Source organism: Coenobita brevimanus, chromosome 20 (assembly GCF_032717465.1).
Source record: "Coenobita brevimanus isolate Jiangsu-jjx chromosome 20, ASM3271746v2, whole genome shotgun sequence".
Lineage (NCBI taxonomy): Eukaryota > Metazoa > Arthropoda > Malacostraca > Decapoda > Coenobitidae > Coenobita > Coenobita brevimanus.
The window spans coordinates 3627184-3643864 of record NC_136973.1 but is presented as its reverse complement, the minus strand read 5'-3'; the positions used below and the strand labels follow the sequence as shown (position 1 = coordinate 3643864).

Sequence of the window (16681 nt, the reverse complement as noted above, 5' to 3'; positions counted from 1 at the left end):
TGCTTTTCTGAAAACTGATCATGTAGTGACTGATTGCATAATGAATTTAGCATGGTAGAAATCGTATAAGCAAGAAAAATTTGTGTATAATGAGAAACTGAGCATCACAACAACTGTATAAGTGACAAAGCAATTGTAAAATGAAGAAGACCCTAAATTCTTAATGATCATATACTGAGCAATCATATATTTCACAATGATTTGTTGTTTTCCAGCAAATGTTGGGATGTAGCTAGCTGATTTGGGCATGTGGTTTAGCTTCCAGTGCATGGAAAATATCTGCTTTTAAAGGATTACTGTGATATGTTTTCACAGGTTGCTTTAGGTCACCTACACAACCAGGGTGGGCGAGGTGTAGAGCAGGATCATCAGTGCGCCCTCAGCTACTTCCTCTAGGCTGCTGAGGCAGGCAGCGCCAATGCCATGGCTTTCCTTGGAAAGGTGGGTTTTCACCATTACATTTTACTGTACAGTATATTGGTAGGGCCAAGGACATAGGTTCTATTATTTTACATCTGTTAATGCGATTGAAAGCATGAACAGAAATTCTCTGACATCGTTTGGCCACGTGGAAGGAATGAAAGATGAAAAACTGACTAACGGAGTGTGTGTGAATGAGGTAGAGGAGGGGGAGGGGGAAACCAAGGATGTAATGTATGGTACGAATGAAGCGGAGAGATATATGAGAGAGGGATGTGAGTTGGAGGAAGGGCAGCTGAATGAAAGAGGTCAGGGCGATATGGAGCTGTTTGTTTCTTGGTACCCCTCACATGATTAAGGCATCAGACTTTAGACAGACCTGCTCCACACTTAGGACGTGACTGTTACTTTCCTCCCTCATGCATCGTATCGAAGAGTTCTCAGTGGGTGGAAAATGTACCCAGCCTCTATCATCTTAAGGAAGTTAGTCACCAAAAAGCGGTATGAAATGAAAGTGGTAAAATGACAGGCAAAACTGCATCCCTGAAAGTACTGGTTATGAATGAAAGAGTTTTTATTATCTTCTTTTCTTTACATGCCTTACTTGTCTCAATACCTACATCTTGGATGAGATGTACCTTGATGTATTGAGGATGATGAGAGTTTTATTTAAATTATCTTCATTTTTACAGGTCTCGCTTGTCATACATCTAAATCTTGTTGCAGATGTACCTTTCCAGGACTACACAATAATTGCCTAGTATGTTACAGCTGTACATCACTTCCATAGCACTTCCTTGTGATTTGGACTGGCAATATATTCTAGTGTTAATTAACTGTTACAAATGAGTATTCACGATAAAAGAGATGGCAATTTTACGTCAACTTAAAGTGAAAAGACTACCTATACAGCTGATTGGCCAGGTCCCCATTTTACAGCAACAGATGAATGGAGAAGTTGTAAAATACTGAAAGACATCTCTGACATACAGAAACAACCATCTGGTAACCATATAACCAAATTATGGTGTCTGGTGGTTTAGTGGGTAATGAAGGCACTCCAATCGGATTAAGCCAGTGCAGCTTTATATCCATGGGATGGTTGGGGTTTATTGCTCATGTAATGCCATTCAGAGATGAGTGTGGCTGGTCACTCTCATCTTAAATGCCAGAACCAACTTGCCTAGCCCCAGGGTCCTACACTCCTCGTGGGGCAACATAGGATTGGATGATAATGATGTACAGTAGCGTGCTTAACTGCCCCACTCCCTTTCTCTCAACCACAATTGAGTTCTTTGGTCTGCTGCTTTCAAATAAAGCAGGTTTATATACAGTGTATAACTACATACAGTATATTGTACTTTAAGTAAAGTTATACAAATTAGTAACCAGAGTGGCTATAAATATTTTACTTGAGTATACTCTAATAAAAAAAAAAAAATGTATTTTCCACTACAATATAAAAATATTTTACCAGTATTTAATATAACTGAATTACTGCTTCCAAACAATATCATAATATACTCTAATTATTCTAACAAAAAATATATTTGAACATAATTCAACAAAAACAATGTTTTTGTATACATGTAATTTATAAATAATCTTGTATTCAAAATTTGCCTTAGAATCACCTAAAGTTAGTGCATCAATTTCTGGAACACCCTGTACACTGTAAACAATAAAATCTGCTATATGGTCAGCTACAAAGTGGTCCAAGACACAGGCAAAGCACAGTCCTACAACTTACTCTTAGTACCCCATACAGGTGAATATATGGCATCAATTTCATCTTTGTACTTGTCCATCACAAACTGTCTCCTAAGTTTGAGTGTGCTGTTGAGTTCCCCTCCAGGAAGTGAGAAGTCACAGGGAAGCAGTGTCCATCGCTGAACTTTCTGGGCATTGGATATTGCATGGTGCTCATTGTAACTGAAACAAAAGAAATGGCAAATTACAGTTAACTGAGCTGTTCTGTAATAACATGCAGGAAAAATATAAAAATCTGGGGTACTGCAAAATACTTTAGTAAGAGATATTAAAGCATATCATCCTTTGATGCAGTTTTATCACTAACATTTGTTACTAACAAAGATCTATATAGGCATCACTAAATATTACCAATAAATGATATAGCTATCAATCTTTACCAGGTGTCTAATCTCAGGGTACAGCCAGGGTGATCAGGATATAAATGGCCCAAGTTCCTAAACCACCATCTATCTTCACTTCCTCCTGTCAAGCAAAACAAAACCATTCTTATATACCCTTCCACTTTACCCCTCTCTCTTGTTCTCGTTCATTTTCTGATTTTTCCACAGGCTATGCATTTCCTACTACATCCTATAATCACCAACTGTGCTAACTAAGGTGTTTAATGATTCACCTGCCTTCATCTCTCTGTCCCTAAAAGCAGGGTTATCTCCTGGCCTAAACTAACACTGCTTCCCCTCCTAAGAGACAGCTGACAAAAGTATAATGATGTATCATCCTATCTACTATAACTCTGGGTGTATGTTTGTATGTGTAGTGCAGTCAAAACTAGAAAAAGGATTTCAATGAAATTTGGAAGGATGGCTGCAACTGGGTCACAGATAAGTCTGTTGCAACTTCATGTCGAATGAAATCTTCTAAACAGGTGCTTCACCTCTCATTTGTTACAACTAGTTTCACAATTGTATATGGAATGCACTCGTGATTTTCAGTGGATTTTCTGTGATGATGCACAAACTGTTGGCTGCAATCAAAGTGAAGCACGGTCCAGAGGTAGCTCTCATTCAAGTGCTGGGCAGCCCTACAGGGCCAACAAAAGCTTCCTTTACACAAAAGCCTATTGAGCCAACATGTATTTTTCCCGTATATGTAGATAGAGGTCTGTCAACAGGATTCTCCCACCCTAGATGACCCTGTCACATTAACACCTCAGCTTCTGCACACATCCCCAGTGCCCCAAAAGAATGCTTCAACATTCTGACACTCACACAACATAACTATGAATTATAAGCCTCACAGGTGGAATTAATAGCTGCACTCATACGCAAGGCCTGGTATACTGTACTCTGCACTGTCAAGGGAGAGGTTTCCATAATATTTATCCATCATCCAATCCAGTGCTGTCTCAGCAGGAGCAAAGGAACCCAATCCTGTCTCACTTGTTGCTAGTGTGACTTACTTGGTGATGGCAGTCTGGATAAGTGATGCCAGAGGTCCCTGTGGGTGACACTGCACCTCCTCCCTAGCAGCTGATACAGTAGTCACATCATTCAAGCCCAGTTCCTTCATGACATTCTGCACAGCTGGAGTCAGCACCTCCAATGGCTCAGTAGTGTCTTCATCAACTTCAGTCTTCAGTGTCAATAATATTGACAAGAATCTGAAGCACAAAAAATAAAGTGCCACTACTGGAAACTGTTCATTTTATTTACATTCAGTACTGTATTTTGTTATGAATGTGTAATGTTTCCATAGAAGTGTATTGCAAAATATTACTATGAACCTGTGACTACAGCTACTACTAGAATAAAGGGGAAACAATGTATTATGGACAATCATTTCCCGGGTGAAGATTATCAGAATAACCAACAATGTACTGTATTTACTTTCTTTTGTCTCCGACCAACATGGCATTGCTAATAATGGGCAGTAGTTTCTTTATAGCACTCTCTATCAGGACTGGGGGGGTATTCTCGCCACCAGCAGTGATGACCAGCTCCTTAATGCGGCCAGTGATGTACAGGAACCCGTCACTGTCCAAGCTCCCGATATCACCAGTGTGCATCCAGCCATCATCATCTATCTGCAAGAATGGCTTACATTTGTCAATATATAACTGTACAGTATTTAATATTACTAAATGGTGTAGCATGAAGTGGAGGAGATACCTTTAATTTATTCAGAAGGAAGTGAGGATTTTCAATACTGACCAAATACACTCTTGGAATTACATGATTATTAGGGTGAAGTTCTAAATTACCTGTATGCACATAAATATTTTTAGCTCAAAAAAAGTCGTGAAACTTTACCAAATTTATTAAGCATACAAAATCATGCTAAAGAATTTCCACACTGAGCTTTCAACACATCCATTAGAATAAATCTCTTGAAGTACATAAATAATAAAGCCTGATAAATGAAGTTCACTGAGATTACAACTAGTGAGCCACAGGTAACAACAGTAGTGATTAAATAAAACTTTACCGTTCCATTGGTTTTATCTTCCAATCCAAGGTAGCCCATGAAAATATTTCGACCTTTCATAATGATTTCTCCTTCTCCAGGCTTGCACCCATCAACTTCCTTTAGTTGAAGAATGGTCTGAGGAAGAACCTAAGTGCAAAAGAAAAGCAGTATTACAATAATAAGTAATTTGTATAATAAAAGTGTGATCAAGTGGTGAACCAAAAATTAATAAAATACTGTATTAATGATGATGATGATGATGATGATAATGTTACTTATTCCTGTTTGACAATTCCATTCTCAGTCAAGGGAGATAAACAAGAAAGGAAAACAAAAAGTAAAGCTGACACATCACACTGTGAATTACAATGAACCATAACCTGTACCGCTGTTTTATAATTATTAGTGCATTTTTTCAAACTGATACAGCACAGTACATGGACTTGAGACTTTAGTATGCTATGAATGTGAAACGTCAGGAGTAGCAGCTGCAGGAATGGGACCGTTAGTGACTTATGAAGAAACGGTTTCAGGAAGCATGTGATGAGATGGTACAGTCAATTTATGAGAATGGATAAAGACAGGTAGTGAAAAAATGTATAACTGAGTCAATCTGAAGGTGGGAGGAGGTGTGGGAAGGCAAACACAGTGTATGGGTTTGGTAAATGTATGTGTCAGAGAGTGAGGTATGGAAACTGATGAAGCAAATGAATTTACAGGGGATTAAGGAAGAAGCAGTGTATGTAAAATGAAGCACATGGCAATGATCTGACACCCCATTTTTAATTTGTTGGTCGATAACATAACTATTCAATAGGTGTTAGTAAAGTATACCTGTGAGAAAGAAAGAAAAAAAAAACACTGGATCTTCATTCTTAAGTTTCTCCTTTTTGTTTCTGGAACCTATCTTGCACCCTTTCTTTACATAGGAACAAGAATGACGAGGAGGAGGAGGAGAGGAGGAGGAGGAGGAGGAGGAGGAGGAGGACTACACATTGAAGTGAGTAGCATCCACAAACAAACTCTTCTCACCTTGCCAACACTGCCCAGTTGAAACATGCCCGTTTTGAGGAGAGACATGGTTGCAAGGCTCAAGCTTTCTGAGAGGCCATATCCCTCTTTGATGGGAATGTCCAGACTCATGAAATATTCCAGAACATCCGGAGATATTGGTGCAGCAGCTGTGGAGCATGAAGACAACATTCATCAACCCTTTTCACATATATAAATATACATACATATAAGGGTCTTGTTTCCTCTTATGGGATCCCCATACAAAGGCTGACCATGGTACAGCTGATGTTTTCTATAAACTGGAAGCTAAAAAAATGCCAAAACCAGGTTATTACTTTGGTTCTAAAAAGCTGCAGGAAACCATTGAGAAAAAGAATCTATGATGTCAACCCCACTATATGATCAGGTTACATTAATAGACAATCAAATGGATAATCAATGACCATACACTGAATGCTGAGATTGTAGCATATATACAAGCAAAACTGGCAACTGGGAAAAAAAAAAAACTTTGTAGGAGACTGAAGCAATTGCATAAGTGAAAATGGTGATCACATATAAAACAAAGGTGATAAAATGCTAATAATGTATATGGGAACAATTGCATAAGGGTCAACTGTAAAGCTAAGGTGATTTAATGTACGAGTCTTATCTTGGACTTTGACTCAATTTATTTTTTATTTTGGCTTAGTTTCCTACCCAAGATTGATTGTATTGTTAGCTACCAGGCTGGTGCTTTTAAGAAACAAAAGACCAGATTATTATTATTATATTTCACTCTCACGGCATAAATGGTTATTTCCATGTGAGGGAGGCAGGCTGCTCAAAGCAAAATACTATGCTGTAGTTACATGGAATTTTATGAACTTTAGTTAAGAGGTAGGAATCACTCTCCTTCATTACTAGTTAAACTGAAACTCCATTCTGACTTCACCAAGCAATCAACCAAGCTACATGTCTCAGCCAAGTTAGAGCAAATGTGCTACAGTACCTCCCATGGATGAAAATAGCTATCCATCTTCACTCTGAGGATATGAAGTGACTCCATTCATAAAGGCAATGTTGACCATCCTGACTCTTGTTGTGGATGGACATTTGAAAGGAGGAAGACCAAATGGAAGAGAACAAGGAACTTGGGTGAAGAGTATGTGGATCCAAAACCAAGACTGACCTGTTCCCTCATCTAAATATTAATCCTATTTTTAATGTTCTTCGGTCACCTTTGCTTGTAACAACTCTACTCATCCAGGCTTGCTGGCATATTTCTCACAGTTCACTCCACTTCCTCTACTTCATACTACTGTACTTTTTTTTTTCCTGTGTCTACATATCCAATGGATTTCATTAACATCTGCTGCCTTCTTGTTCATTAACTACTTTTCAGTAAACATAATAATAATGTAATTCTGGTAAACATGAGGGCACGCATAACATTGTTGTTTTGTGGCCTTGGGCTCATCTGTACATCAAATGGGTGGATTGCACACTGAAGTTGCCCTTCTCCTGCTGTTCATCATTCCCCTTATGGGGATTGATGATAGAGTTGAGACATTTGTAAAACTGAGCAGTGGAGCTGCCCAGTTATACAGGTGCCGTAGTGTGGAAGTGTCATGTTCCATCACCGTGGTACTCATTTACTAAAACCCACATGTGATGACAGAAAAGACTAAAACACAAACCTGACACCAAGTGACGATGCTGACCCATACCTAAGGCTGTCTTCACTCGGTTAATGAAAAGCTTCAAGGCCAAGGAATGAGCCAAAGTTTCATATCCAGTCAAAGTTCTGAAAAAAAATGTGCCATTAAAAATTCATAGTGTTCTTATTATTACAGGAATGAAGCTTTTAACCCTTACACTAAAGATGTGTTTTTAAATTTCTGCCTACTTCAGCAGATGTTTTTTTCACCTCAAGAAAGCACTTCCTTAGGAATAGCAACATGTTCTTGTGTTAATCTATTGTTACAAATGTGTATTCACATTGGAGAGATGGCAATTCCAGGCAAAGTTAAAGTAAAAAGTATGTAGTCAAGGCATTAGAAACAAACTACATGAACCCTTCTTGCACTGAGAAAGCTTTTTAAAAATAAAATCAGCTGGATATAACAAGAAAAAAAAGAGACATACATCATAATTTTGAAGCAGTTGAAAGAGTAAATAGCAGAACCTCCCTATAAAGGAATAATGGGGGGGGGGGAACCTGATCTGATAAAGCAAAAAAATGCGTTTTATCTGATGATCCCCCCGGAGTGGGATTTCAAGGACATGTGTGAAAATAAATGAGTACAACTGTATATTCCAGAACTAAAAATGAAAACTATACCCATTTTGCACTAACGTGGCCCATAATTTCACCCTTTTGCAGTTTATTTCACATCCTTGTCACTGGACATCTTCATGACTAGTACAGTAATACTATAGTCTGTATTACAACTCAGCAATCATGATGGGGAGAGGGCAATTTCAAGACAGGTTGGAGTAAAAAGGGAAGGAAACACATGCACCGCAACCCACTATGCTCCATTAAATGGACACTGTTTGTTATGGCTGACGCATGTCCGATAGCTTCATAATGTCCCTTTAATCTGATATCTGATCTACTGAGGTATGTTAAATTGAGGGTCTCCTGTATATACAAAATTTACTAAATATTTTGTGCTGGAGAGAGAGGCTTTCATGTAGAGGTACCAATGTAACCAGGCAGCTCAACTGCCAAGTTATGCAAACATCCCTCAACTACTTCCCCATCCCCCAAAAGGAAGATGGTGGACTGCAGGAGAATGGCAATTTAAGCTTCCATTTTACTGGGTTCTGTTGATATGTCTGAAGTCGATCTACAATTACTGCATATTTAATGTAACAGTCATATCTCTGGTAAGAGGGAAGAGTCTTACCTGCCTTCTTTGATAGCATTATAGTAATTTAAACCATGGTACTTGGCCCAGGTTGCAATGCTTTTCTTCACACCACCGACACTGGCCCCGACTTCTTGCATTTTTTCGTATATCTTCTCCCAAACTCGAGGCACACCAACAAAGCAAGTTGGCTGAACCTGATGGATACTGTGTTAAAAGTCTGTTTTGTAACATACAGTTATTGTGTAAATGAAAATAATGTAGGTACTATTATCATGAAATATTCTGTATCTGATTGAGTGTGACACTCATGCCACTAGTACTGTAAGGGGACACCATCCTTGTTGCATTAATATTACTGGGAGGCTCAGCTTTTCTTCTATACATATATCACTAAATTCCCTTCCCATCCCCCAAATGGAGGATGGTGGACTGTCAGAAATAGGCAGTATCAGTCTGTAGTCCACTGGGCTTAAATTTCAAATGAACCTGTAGCTACAGGTACCTCTATTACTCATGTCAACAAATGTTCACACACTCACCTCAACTAATGTCTGCAGAAGAGAGCCTTTCAAAGCGTCAGGCTGAGCAAAGTAGACAGTGGCTGCCATGTTGGTTGCATTATATATGTCAAGTAAATGGGCAGCAAGGTGACTTAGGGGTAAATACGATACTAATCTCTCTCTGCCCTCCACCCCTGGCAATATTTGATCATACTGCCTCGCAGCCCAAGTAAGATGGTCTTGTGAGCACATTACACCCTTAGGAGGTCCAGTTGTACCTTAAAAAGAAAAAAAAAATCAACATGATGACAGTTTTCATCTTCATCAACCTACCACCAGATGATTTTTCTCAACTCTGCAAAAACTTGTCTGTGTAAAATGAATGTGATGTGACTAGTGTTAGGCCGAAGCTCAGAGTCGCCGGTATACAGCGCTCATGTCGTGATCATACATGGCTGGCTAGTCAGTGCACTATTTAAAAGGTTCGTTTTATTTTTGGACAGACCTCATATATTCTTATGTCTGGTGATGTTCTAGGGTAGTACAAGGGTTTTTCTGGCCATTACACAATTATATTATGGCTGTGGAAGTCCTTTTTTAAGGATTACACAACTTAACAGAAATCTGTTTCTTGAGGGTGTCCATGTAATACAACCCCTTAAAAGACAAGGGGTTACCACATCTAGCAAAGCCTGAATTTAGGCCAGGGAATGTGTTGAAACCTTTCAGTGGGTCATACTTAAAATAACAGACATGCTACAGAGTACCTGATGTATAAATAAGGGTGCAGCACTGGTTGATGGCTGCCAGTGAGAGTCGGTGCTCCAGCTCTGTATCTTTCTCTGCCTGCCCCACTGCCAACAGCTCTGCCCATGACAACACTCCTGGTGCTCCTGGTACACCACTCCACTGCACTATAGCCTGATGAAGTGGGAATTTTTTTTTTTTTTTTTTTTTTTTTTTTTTTTAAGTCACAGCATATTTACCAGCAGTTGTAGAAGTTGCAACCCTAGGCTCACCTAAACAAAAATCCAATGGACTGTGCTGAAGCTGCCACTTCCCTGCCATCCACTATTTTCATTTCAGGGGATAAGGTGCAAAAATTAAGAAATATGGTGCTGTATACAGATTTGTGAGAAATATGGGATAATGAGGTTTATTGCTCAAATGGTAGATGAGATGTTGGATATGATAAGGAGTGTGAGAGATTCTAAAGGATGAAGTAGGTGTGGAAGGCCAAGAAGATGGAATATAAGGGTCTGCAAAGTATGGATACCAATGAAGAAAAAGAACTGACAGAAGACAGAAATGGATGAAGTATGAATGAAAATGCACATGAAAATGCTTGCAACCCTTCTTTCTAACTTGGCAGGAGACAGATTGGTTTTATCCTAACAGCCACTGAAAGAATGACTGAACATCCTGAAGCACGTCAGTGTGGATGGTTTTGCGTGTGAGTTGGAGCTGAGAGTTCATACAGCAGGACCTTTTTATGATTTTTTTTTTTTTTTAACCTATTGAAATCCAAAGTAGGTTTTAAAGCAACTGCCAATTAAACTTCCATTACTACCTATTAAGCTGAATTGTTAGTTTCCTCAATTTTATATTACCTGTTGAATGGATAAGCTGCAACACTTTGATATACATTTCTTATGATTAATGAGAAATTACTGCTTTTGGTATGTACAGTATACTGTACCTTTATTCCAGGCAGGAACCTTTTAACAGCTAGGAACTTATTGAGATAAGCAACATTCTCCACCACCACCACCTGTGCCCGTGAGTCAGCAGCCTGATACTGGCAGGCTTCTGGGGAGTTGGTTGTGTATACACCCACAGAAAAACCTCCTGCAAACACTGCACCTAAAAATGAAGAATACAAAACATAAATAAATGAAAATACTGAAACATACATTTGCTCATACAATGAAGCACTGCGTAAAACACACCGAAAAGGAAAAAAGGTCACAATACACACACATCAACAAGGCACCATTATGAAAACATTAATATTTTTGAACAATAAATATTCAGTATGACTGAAGGAAGAACTGTACTCTATATGTGGTCCACTTCACTAGGTCGTCTAAAGACAACCACTCCATTCTGTTTATTTCCTCATCTGAATTACACTTTCTGTTATTCCAGCATAGTGGGAAACAAATATGAAATTATAATAACCATTATGACTATACCCCTTGAGGCCAAATTCATCATTTTCACTATTTTTGCTCTCCATGGACGATTTTATCCACTTCTCCATGGATTATCTTATCCACCTAAGAGAGGACATCTCATGGTGAAGGGATTTATGGAGGCTATTTCCAACTCCTCCAAATCAAAAACTCTTACTTAACCAGAAGGAAACAGTCTGGTGATGCAAGAATAAAACTAGAAAGACATTTTCATATTAGTTTAGTGAAGGAGTTAACACCAAAGAAGTGTAATTAAATGGTACAGCTAGGAAGAAACTCACCATAACTAGCAATTACCCACTCTGGAGAGTTAAATCCCATAATGCACACTCCATGAAACCTCTCAAGTCCTAGTCTGATGAAAGCTTTAGCAACTGTTCGGGCTTCCTCAAAATACTGCTGATATGTCCAGTACCTGAAAGAAATTTTATTACTGGTGAAATTCTGTGCTGCTCTTCATCATCATCATCTAATCCTGTGTTGCACTGGACCCTGGGGCTAGGCAAGTTGGTCATATCACTTAAGATGAGTGACCAGCCTCACTCATCCCTGAGTGGCATTATGTGGGCAATAAACCCCAACCACCCCTTGGATATAAACCTGCACAGGCTCAATCTGCTTGGAACATCTTAATTGCTGCTCTTGATATATACAAAAAATTTTCAAAAATCATTCAGTCTCTTACTGTACATCTAAATGTATACATCTGCCTTCATTAAGCCATTCAGTAACACTGGCCTTTTCTAAGTTTATGTCATCACCTAGAAACAGAAAGAGAAAAATAACAGTATATAAGATGTGCACAAATGTACAGAGCAGACCTACCGCCACGCTCCGTCTCTCTTGACCGCCAGAGCAGGCTGGTTTGGGAGAGACTGTGCTGTGTTCTGCATGAATGTGTGGACTGAGATTGGACGCTCAGCTGCTGGGCCATCACGGGTCATATACAGACGTACACACCCAGCTGGCTCCCAAGTTTTGTGGGATGTGGCTGGCAACACCTGCAGAAGCAAACAATATTATGACTTTAAAGTTAAATAATCGAGTGTTCAGTACATACTATCCATCTATCCATTATCTAAACCTCTATCGTCCAATCAGGAGCAACAGGTAAATACTGTAAATGCATCAAACATGAAAAACATGTAGTAAATGCTTAAATATGTAAATCCATCAGAAAAATATGACACAGTACAAGTTCTTCACAACACCACCACTGAAAATGGGAAAAAACAAAATCCCCCAGAGAAAACCCTGAAGCATGGGTCAACAGTGGAAGCCCAAAAAGTGTGCAGGCAGGTCAAACTGACTAAAGCACCATTAACAGACTAAGAGCATCAGGATCCAGAAATTGTCTCCAAGGTCATGACTAAGTCAAAATGGTGCCCTCATCCCACTGAGTTTAGTGTCTGTCATTACAGCAGCATTCAAAAACAACCAAGCATAGACATGAACAAGCCTGAATGTTTCTTAACAATGCATCACGACATACTGTAGTTTATGTAATTATCAATAAAGGAGATAGCTAGCAAAGTCCAACTAGCCTACACCAATTATTCTCTCTTGCACAGCCTTCTATGAAGCTACAGAATGTGGTGAAAGTTTTTGGAACATCAGATAAAGCCAGAATTCTGGGGGCTTGAATGATGAGTGAATGGAAGAGTGGCCCCTTGGACTGGGCAAACTTGGGCTGTCTGGAGGTTGCAACTCCTCACCCTGCCCTAGGGTGGGAAAGGGGGTCCAGATGATGATGATGATGATGATGATGATGATGATGATGAGGTACAGCCTTATGTTCTAATCTTTATATCTGATTCATAAAATACACAGTCCAAATTCTGACAATGGCATGACCCTGACATTATCAACTTTAATGGGTATAGTCAAGTACAAAAGTCTATCTGCATCTATTTTCTCACTTTCATCACTGTATTCAGACACTTAAATGTGATGCTGTGTACTGAGTTGCAAGGATGGGACAGGAGTTTTGATGAGGAGGGATAGACTGAGATGCTTTGGGCATGTGGAGAAGTTGAGGGCATGACAATTTGGTGCAGAAAATGAGAAGCGTGAATGTTGGGGACAGGGTTGCGAAAGGCAGACCGAAAAAGACCTGAGACAAGGTCATAGAGTGTGCCCTGAGGGACAAGGGACTGCATGGACAGTCGCCATTAGGTGACCAAGACTGATGCATGCTAGCATGTTGGAGCCTTTATAAACTAAACTAAACGAAATGATCTGTGGGTGATAATATGCACCTTTATCACTCCAATTCATTCCCTGAATCTTGCAATACGAATATATTGCAGGAGACGTAACTGGGCTTATGTATTTGGCTGTACATTACATCAAAGTTACCAAACATAAATATATTTACCTGATCAGGACCATCACTAGGCTCGACGATCACAGAACTACCAGTATCTTCATCCATATTCTGTGGACAAACAATATGTTAAGCTTCTTAGCTATTCATTATGGGCCTTACTATATTGTACTAATTTTACTTTGACCTGGCCTAAAATTCTCATATCTCTATCCTGAATGTGAAGCTGTAAGAACAGACTAACACTAAATAGGATACTAGTCTCAAATAAGTGATATGGAAAAGATGCAGAGGGATGTAGAGCAGTGGCACTGTCTCTTTCTACCACAGAGCTATGTGAAATAAGCTGCAAAAGAACAAAAATCTGGTCTGAGTTAGGCTAAAAATTGTATTGCAAACACTCCCTTAGCTGAATGCAACTATCTGCAGGTGTCAGCAAAAATAATTTCACGTGTCCCATATCTGGATGTGTTATGTTTGTTTGTTACTCTTCATCATCATCATCATTATCTAATCCAGTGTTGCCCCATGAGGAGCACAAGAGCCTGGGGCTAGGCAAGTTGGTCCTGACATTTATAACTGACGAATTTTTGTTTATGTAAGATCATAACAAATTAGCATGATGGTGTTACACTGAATGTAACAACTGCCTGATAAGTATGGTTTTGCTTATAATACAGTTTGTTATGCATCTCTGGAAGAGTTATTGGTGTACTTATGTTAGACTTAGGGTACCTATACTACTGGACTTCTATTACCTCAACTGTTACTTCTGTATGCTGGTTAAGGTAAATTACCATACAGTACCTCACTCATGAATCTTATAATTTAAATGGCCTATTTTAAACGGTTGGCCTCTCCTAAGCGGACAATAATCATACAGTGACCCCTCCAGATGCGCACCTCCCTGAGCATGAATTCTCAGTGGACAGATGAAAGAAGCAGTACCCGGAACATTCTGTGTGTTGATAAAACAACCCAGGTGTGTGGTGATGCTCAGCTTCATAATGGAAGCTGGGTTCCTGATCACTGAAACTGCCAGTAAGTTTCTCCAATTTTTATTCCTTTCAGCCTCTTTAATGTCACTGTCTTATATATGCTTTACCTCTCTAGGGTAAGCTATGACCCTTGGAAAGCATATCTGGGGTGGGATTCTTTAACATATTTTATGACCAAATCCCTGTTGCAAGACAGATTAGCTTTTGCAGGAAAAATGAAAGTCATGGGAAACTTCTGCAGTCTCCTTTCCTTGTCCATAAAAAAAAATAATAAAAATAATTTTGCAGAGGGTACAAAAGAAATGGGAGCTTTTTAGTCTTCTTGTCCTTCATGAAAAACATATACAAGTTACCACAGGGAATTGATAGTATGTTCAAGAATCCCATCCCTGTAGTACAGTTGGGTTCACATTTTTTTTTCTTTTTTAAGACAAGTGAATGTCTACCATGGTATCCCTTTTTTCCCCAATGTCTTATTCCTTTAACTCTTTTAAATTTCGCTATCTTATGTTGCTTTACCTCTACAAACCGGTGGCAGGTGGTGGTAATTATCATCCACTCTCCTGATGTTGTGCTGCCTATATCTTCCTTCCCATTTCTCATTCTATCTCTCTTCCTACTCCTCCATTTCTTTACTGTCACTTTTTACTACTCTTCTTTCCACTTCAGGTGGCTCTACACTAAGTGACAAGCTTAATGGTTTCCTGTGGCCCAGGAAACCATTTACAACATTGGATGGTAACCATATAACCAAATTACAAGGTGAAGTGGAGCCTGTTATGGTGCCCTTGTTAACTGGGTGGAGAGATGCAAATACAGCCTCCATCCAGGAACCAAACCTTATACTGTACACTATTCCCTGTGCCTCGCTGTGGTGAGGTACTGTCAGCCACAAGGGAATGTTGCTTCCTGCAGGGGCAGATGCTTGCCAATGGCTGATGGGCCTTCTCAACCTGACAGACCGGGGTTGATTAACAACAATCTCCATATACGGTATAGGCTGAGGTCATGGAGGGTCTTTAGTCTTTAGTAAGTATGTTGGGGTCAGGCCAGGGGATTGGTTAAAACATCAGATTTTCATAAAACTTCATAATCCCATTTTACACTCTTCCAGGCATATAGGCCTGAGGATACGCTACCATTAATCCACAACATTTAAGGGAAGGAGAGCAATCTAAGTCCCTGGTAGGATGAACATGACAGGAAAATTTCTGACCAACCCATGGGCTTAAGCCATGGCATGTAGTCCACAGCATGCTCCACCCTGAGTGTTCCATCTGTGTGCATGGGGTTGTTATTCTTGGTTACAAAGGATTCTATGGCCTCTTAAAATATCTTGTTGAGCCACTGTATGGGCCCCAACGGGACAATACAAGTTACAGCCCTACACCCAATGCCTAGAAGCAAGAACCATCATCATCACCACCAGTAGGCCTGCAATGGAGTTATTGGACAGCTAATGCTAAAGTGCTTAAGTATACACCCAATGAAGTTAGGGTCTTTTTATAAAGGACGTAATCATGGTAAAATGGACCAAAAGTAAAATAGTACATAGCAGCAGCCCTACAGCTGAGCCCTGAGGAACTTCCCTTGCCTACTACTGTACCTGGTACACTGGTATGTTTATTTAAATGTCATCTCCATACTCCAATAAAAATACGTCGAAACAACCCTAAATATATTACCATGATCAAAAAGATATTTCTCTGCGCATTACTATGTCCAGTAACCTTGGATATAACTAGGATTGTATTTTGTCTTAGACCAGTTTGTGAACATCATATAAAAAAAAGAAAAACATAAGTTAGCAGTAACGTATAGGTTGCCAATAAATATAGCACACGTACACAGCAGCATTATTTCCAAATATATCACTATTATACGTACCAATGATGGCTAAATAGTAACCAAGAGGATTATAGACACTTCGTTCTTCTTCTTCTTCCTCGTTTTGCGGTACCTTTGTGGGTTGTGGAGAGTGGGTAGCCCACTGACACTAATCCTCATTCTAACCATCTCGTGTGTCTTTCAGATTTCTTCTATAACGTTACATTAATCCTTTTTCTCAATATTTACAACTGTTCCTTTTCGTCTTATTACAGTGATATATTTACTATTTATCATCATTATTATTTTTTTTTTTTTTTCAAAGAAGAAAGAGAGATGCGAAGATTACGCGCGTTCTTTTCCT

General features: G+C 39.3%; 1 protein-coding gene across 2 annotated transcripts; it reads right to left on the bottom strand.

Moving 5' to 3' along the window:
- Positions 1-1622: 1622 nt before the first annotated feature.
- On the bottom strand, positions 1623-16446 carry LOC145391891 (long-chain-fatty-acid--CoA ligase ACSBG2-like). 2 transcript variants are annotated; one of them, XM_080266387.1, is made up of 14 exons: positions 16378-16446; positions 13544-13603; positions 11992-12167; positions 11448-11581; positions 10671-10834; positions 9739-9892; positions 9011-9249; positions 8508-8665; positions 7293-7399; positions 5632-5780; positions 4618-4746; positions 4020-4216; positions 3593-3793; positions 1623-2352 (listed from the first exon to the last, which is right to left on the bottom strand). In XM_080266387.1, the coding sequence occupies exons 2-14, from the start codon at positions 13598-13600 to the stop codon at positions 2160-2162; spliced, it is 2058 nt and encodes a 685-aa protein (XP_080122513.1). In that variant the 5' UTR covers positions 13601-13603; positions 16378-16446; the 3' UTR covers positions 1623-2159. The 2 variants fall into 2 exon arrangements, with proteins under 2 accessions (XP_080122513.1, XP_080122515.1); XM_080266389.1 differs by lacking the exons at positions 11448-11581; positions 16378-16446 and having other exon boundaries at positions 13544-13604.
- Positions 16447-16681: the final 235 nt, after the last annotated feature.

Excerpts from the sequence above, each read along its gene's own strand:
- LOC145391891 (XM_080266387.1), bottom strand. The coding sequence starts at position 13,600 with ATGGATGAAGATACTGGTAGTTCTGTGATCGTCGAGCCTAGTGATGGT. Across the intron at positions 5,781-7,292 it reads GCATCGTCACTTGGTGTCAG|CTGCTGCACCAATATCTCCG; the intron begins GTTTGTGTTTTA and ends CATGCTCCACAG. Across the intron at positions 2,353-3,592 it reads ATCCAGACTGCCATCACCAA|TTACAATGAGCACCATGCAA; the intron begins GTAAGTCACACT and ends CTTTTGTTTCAG.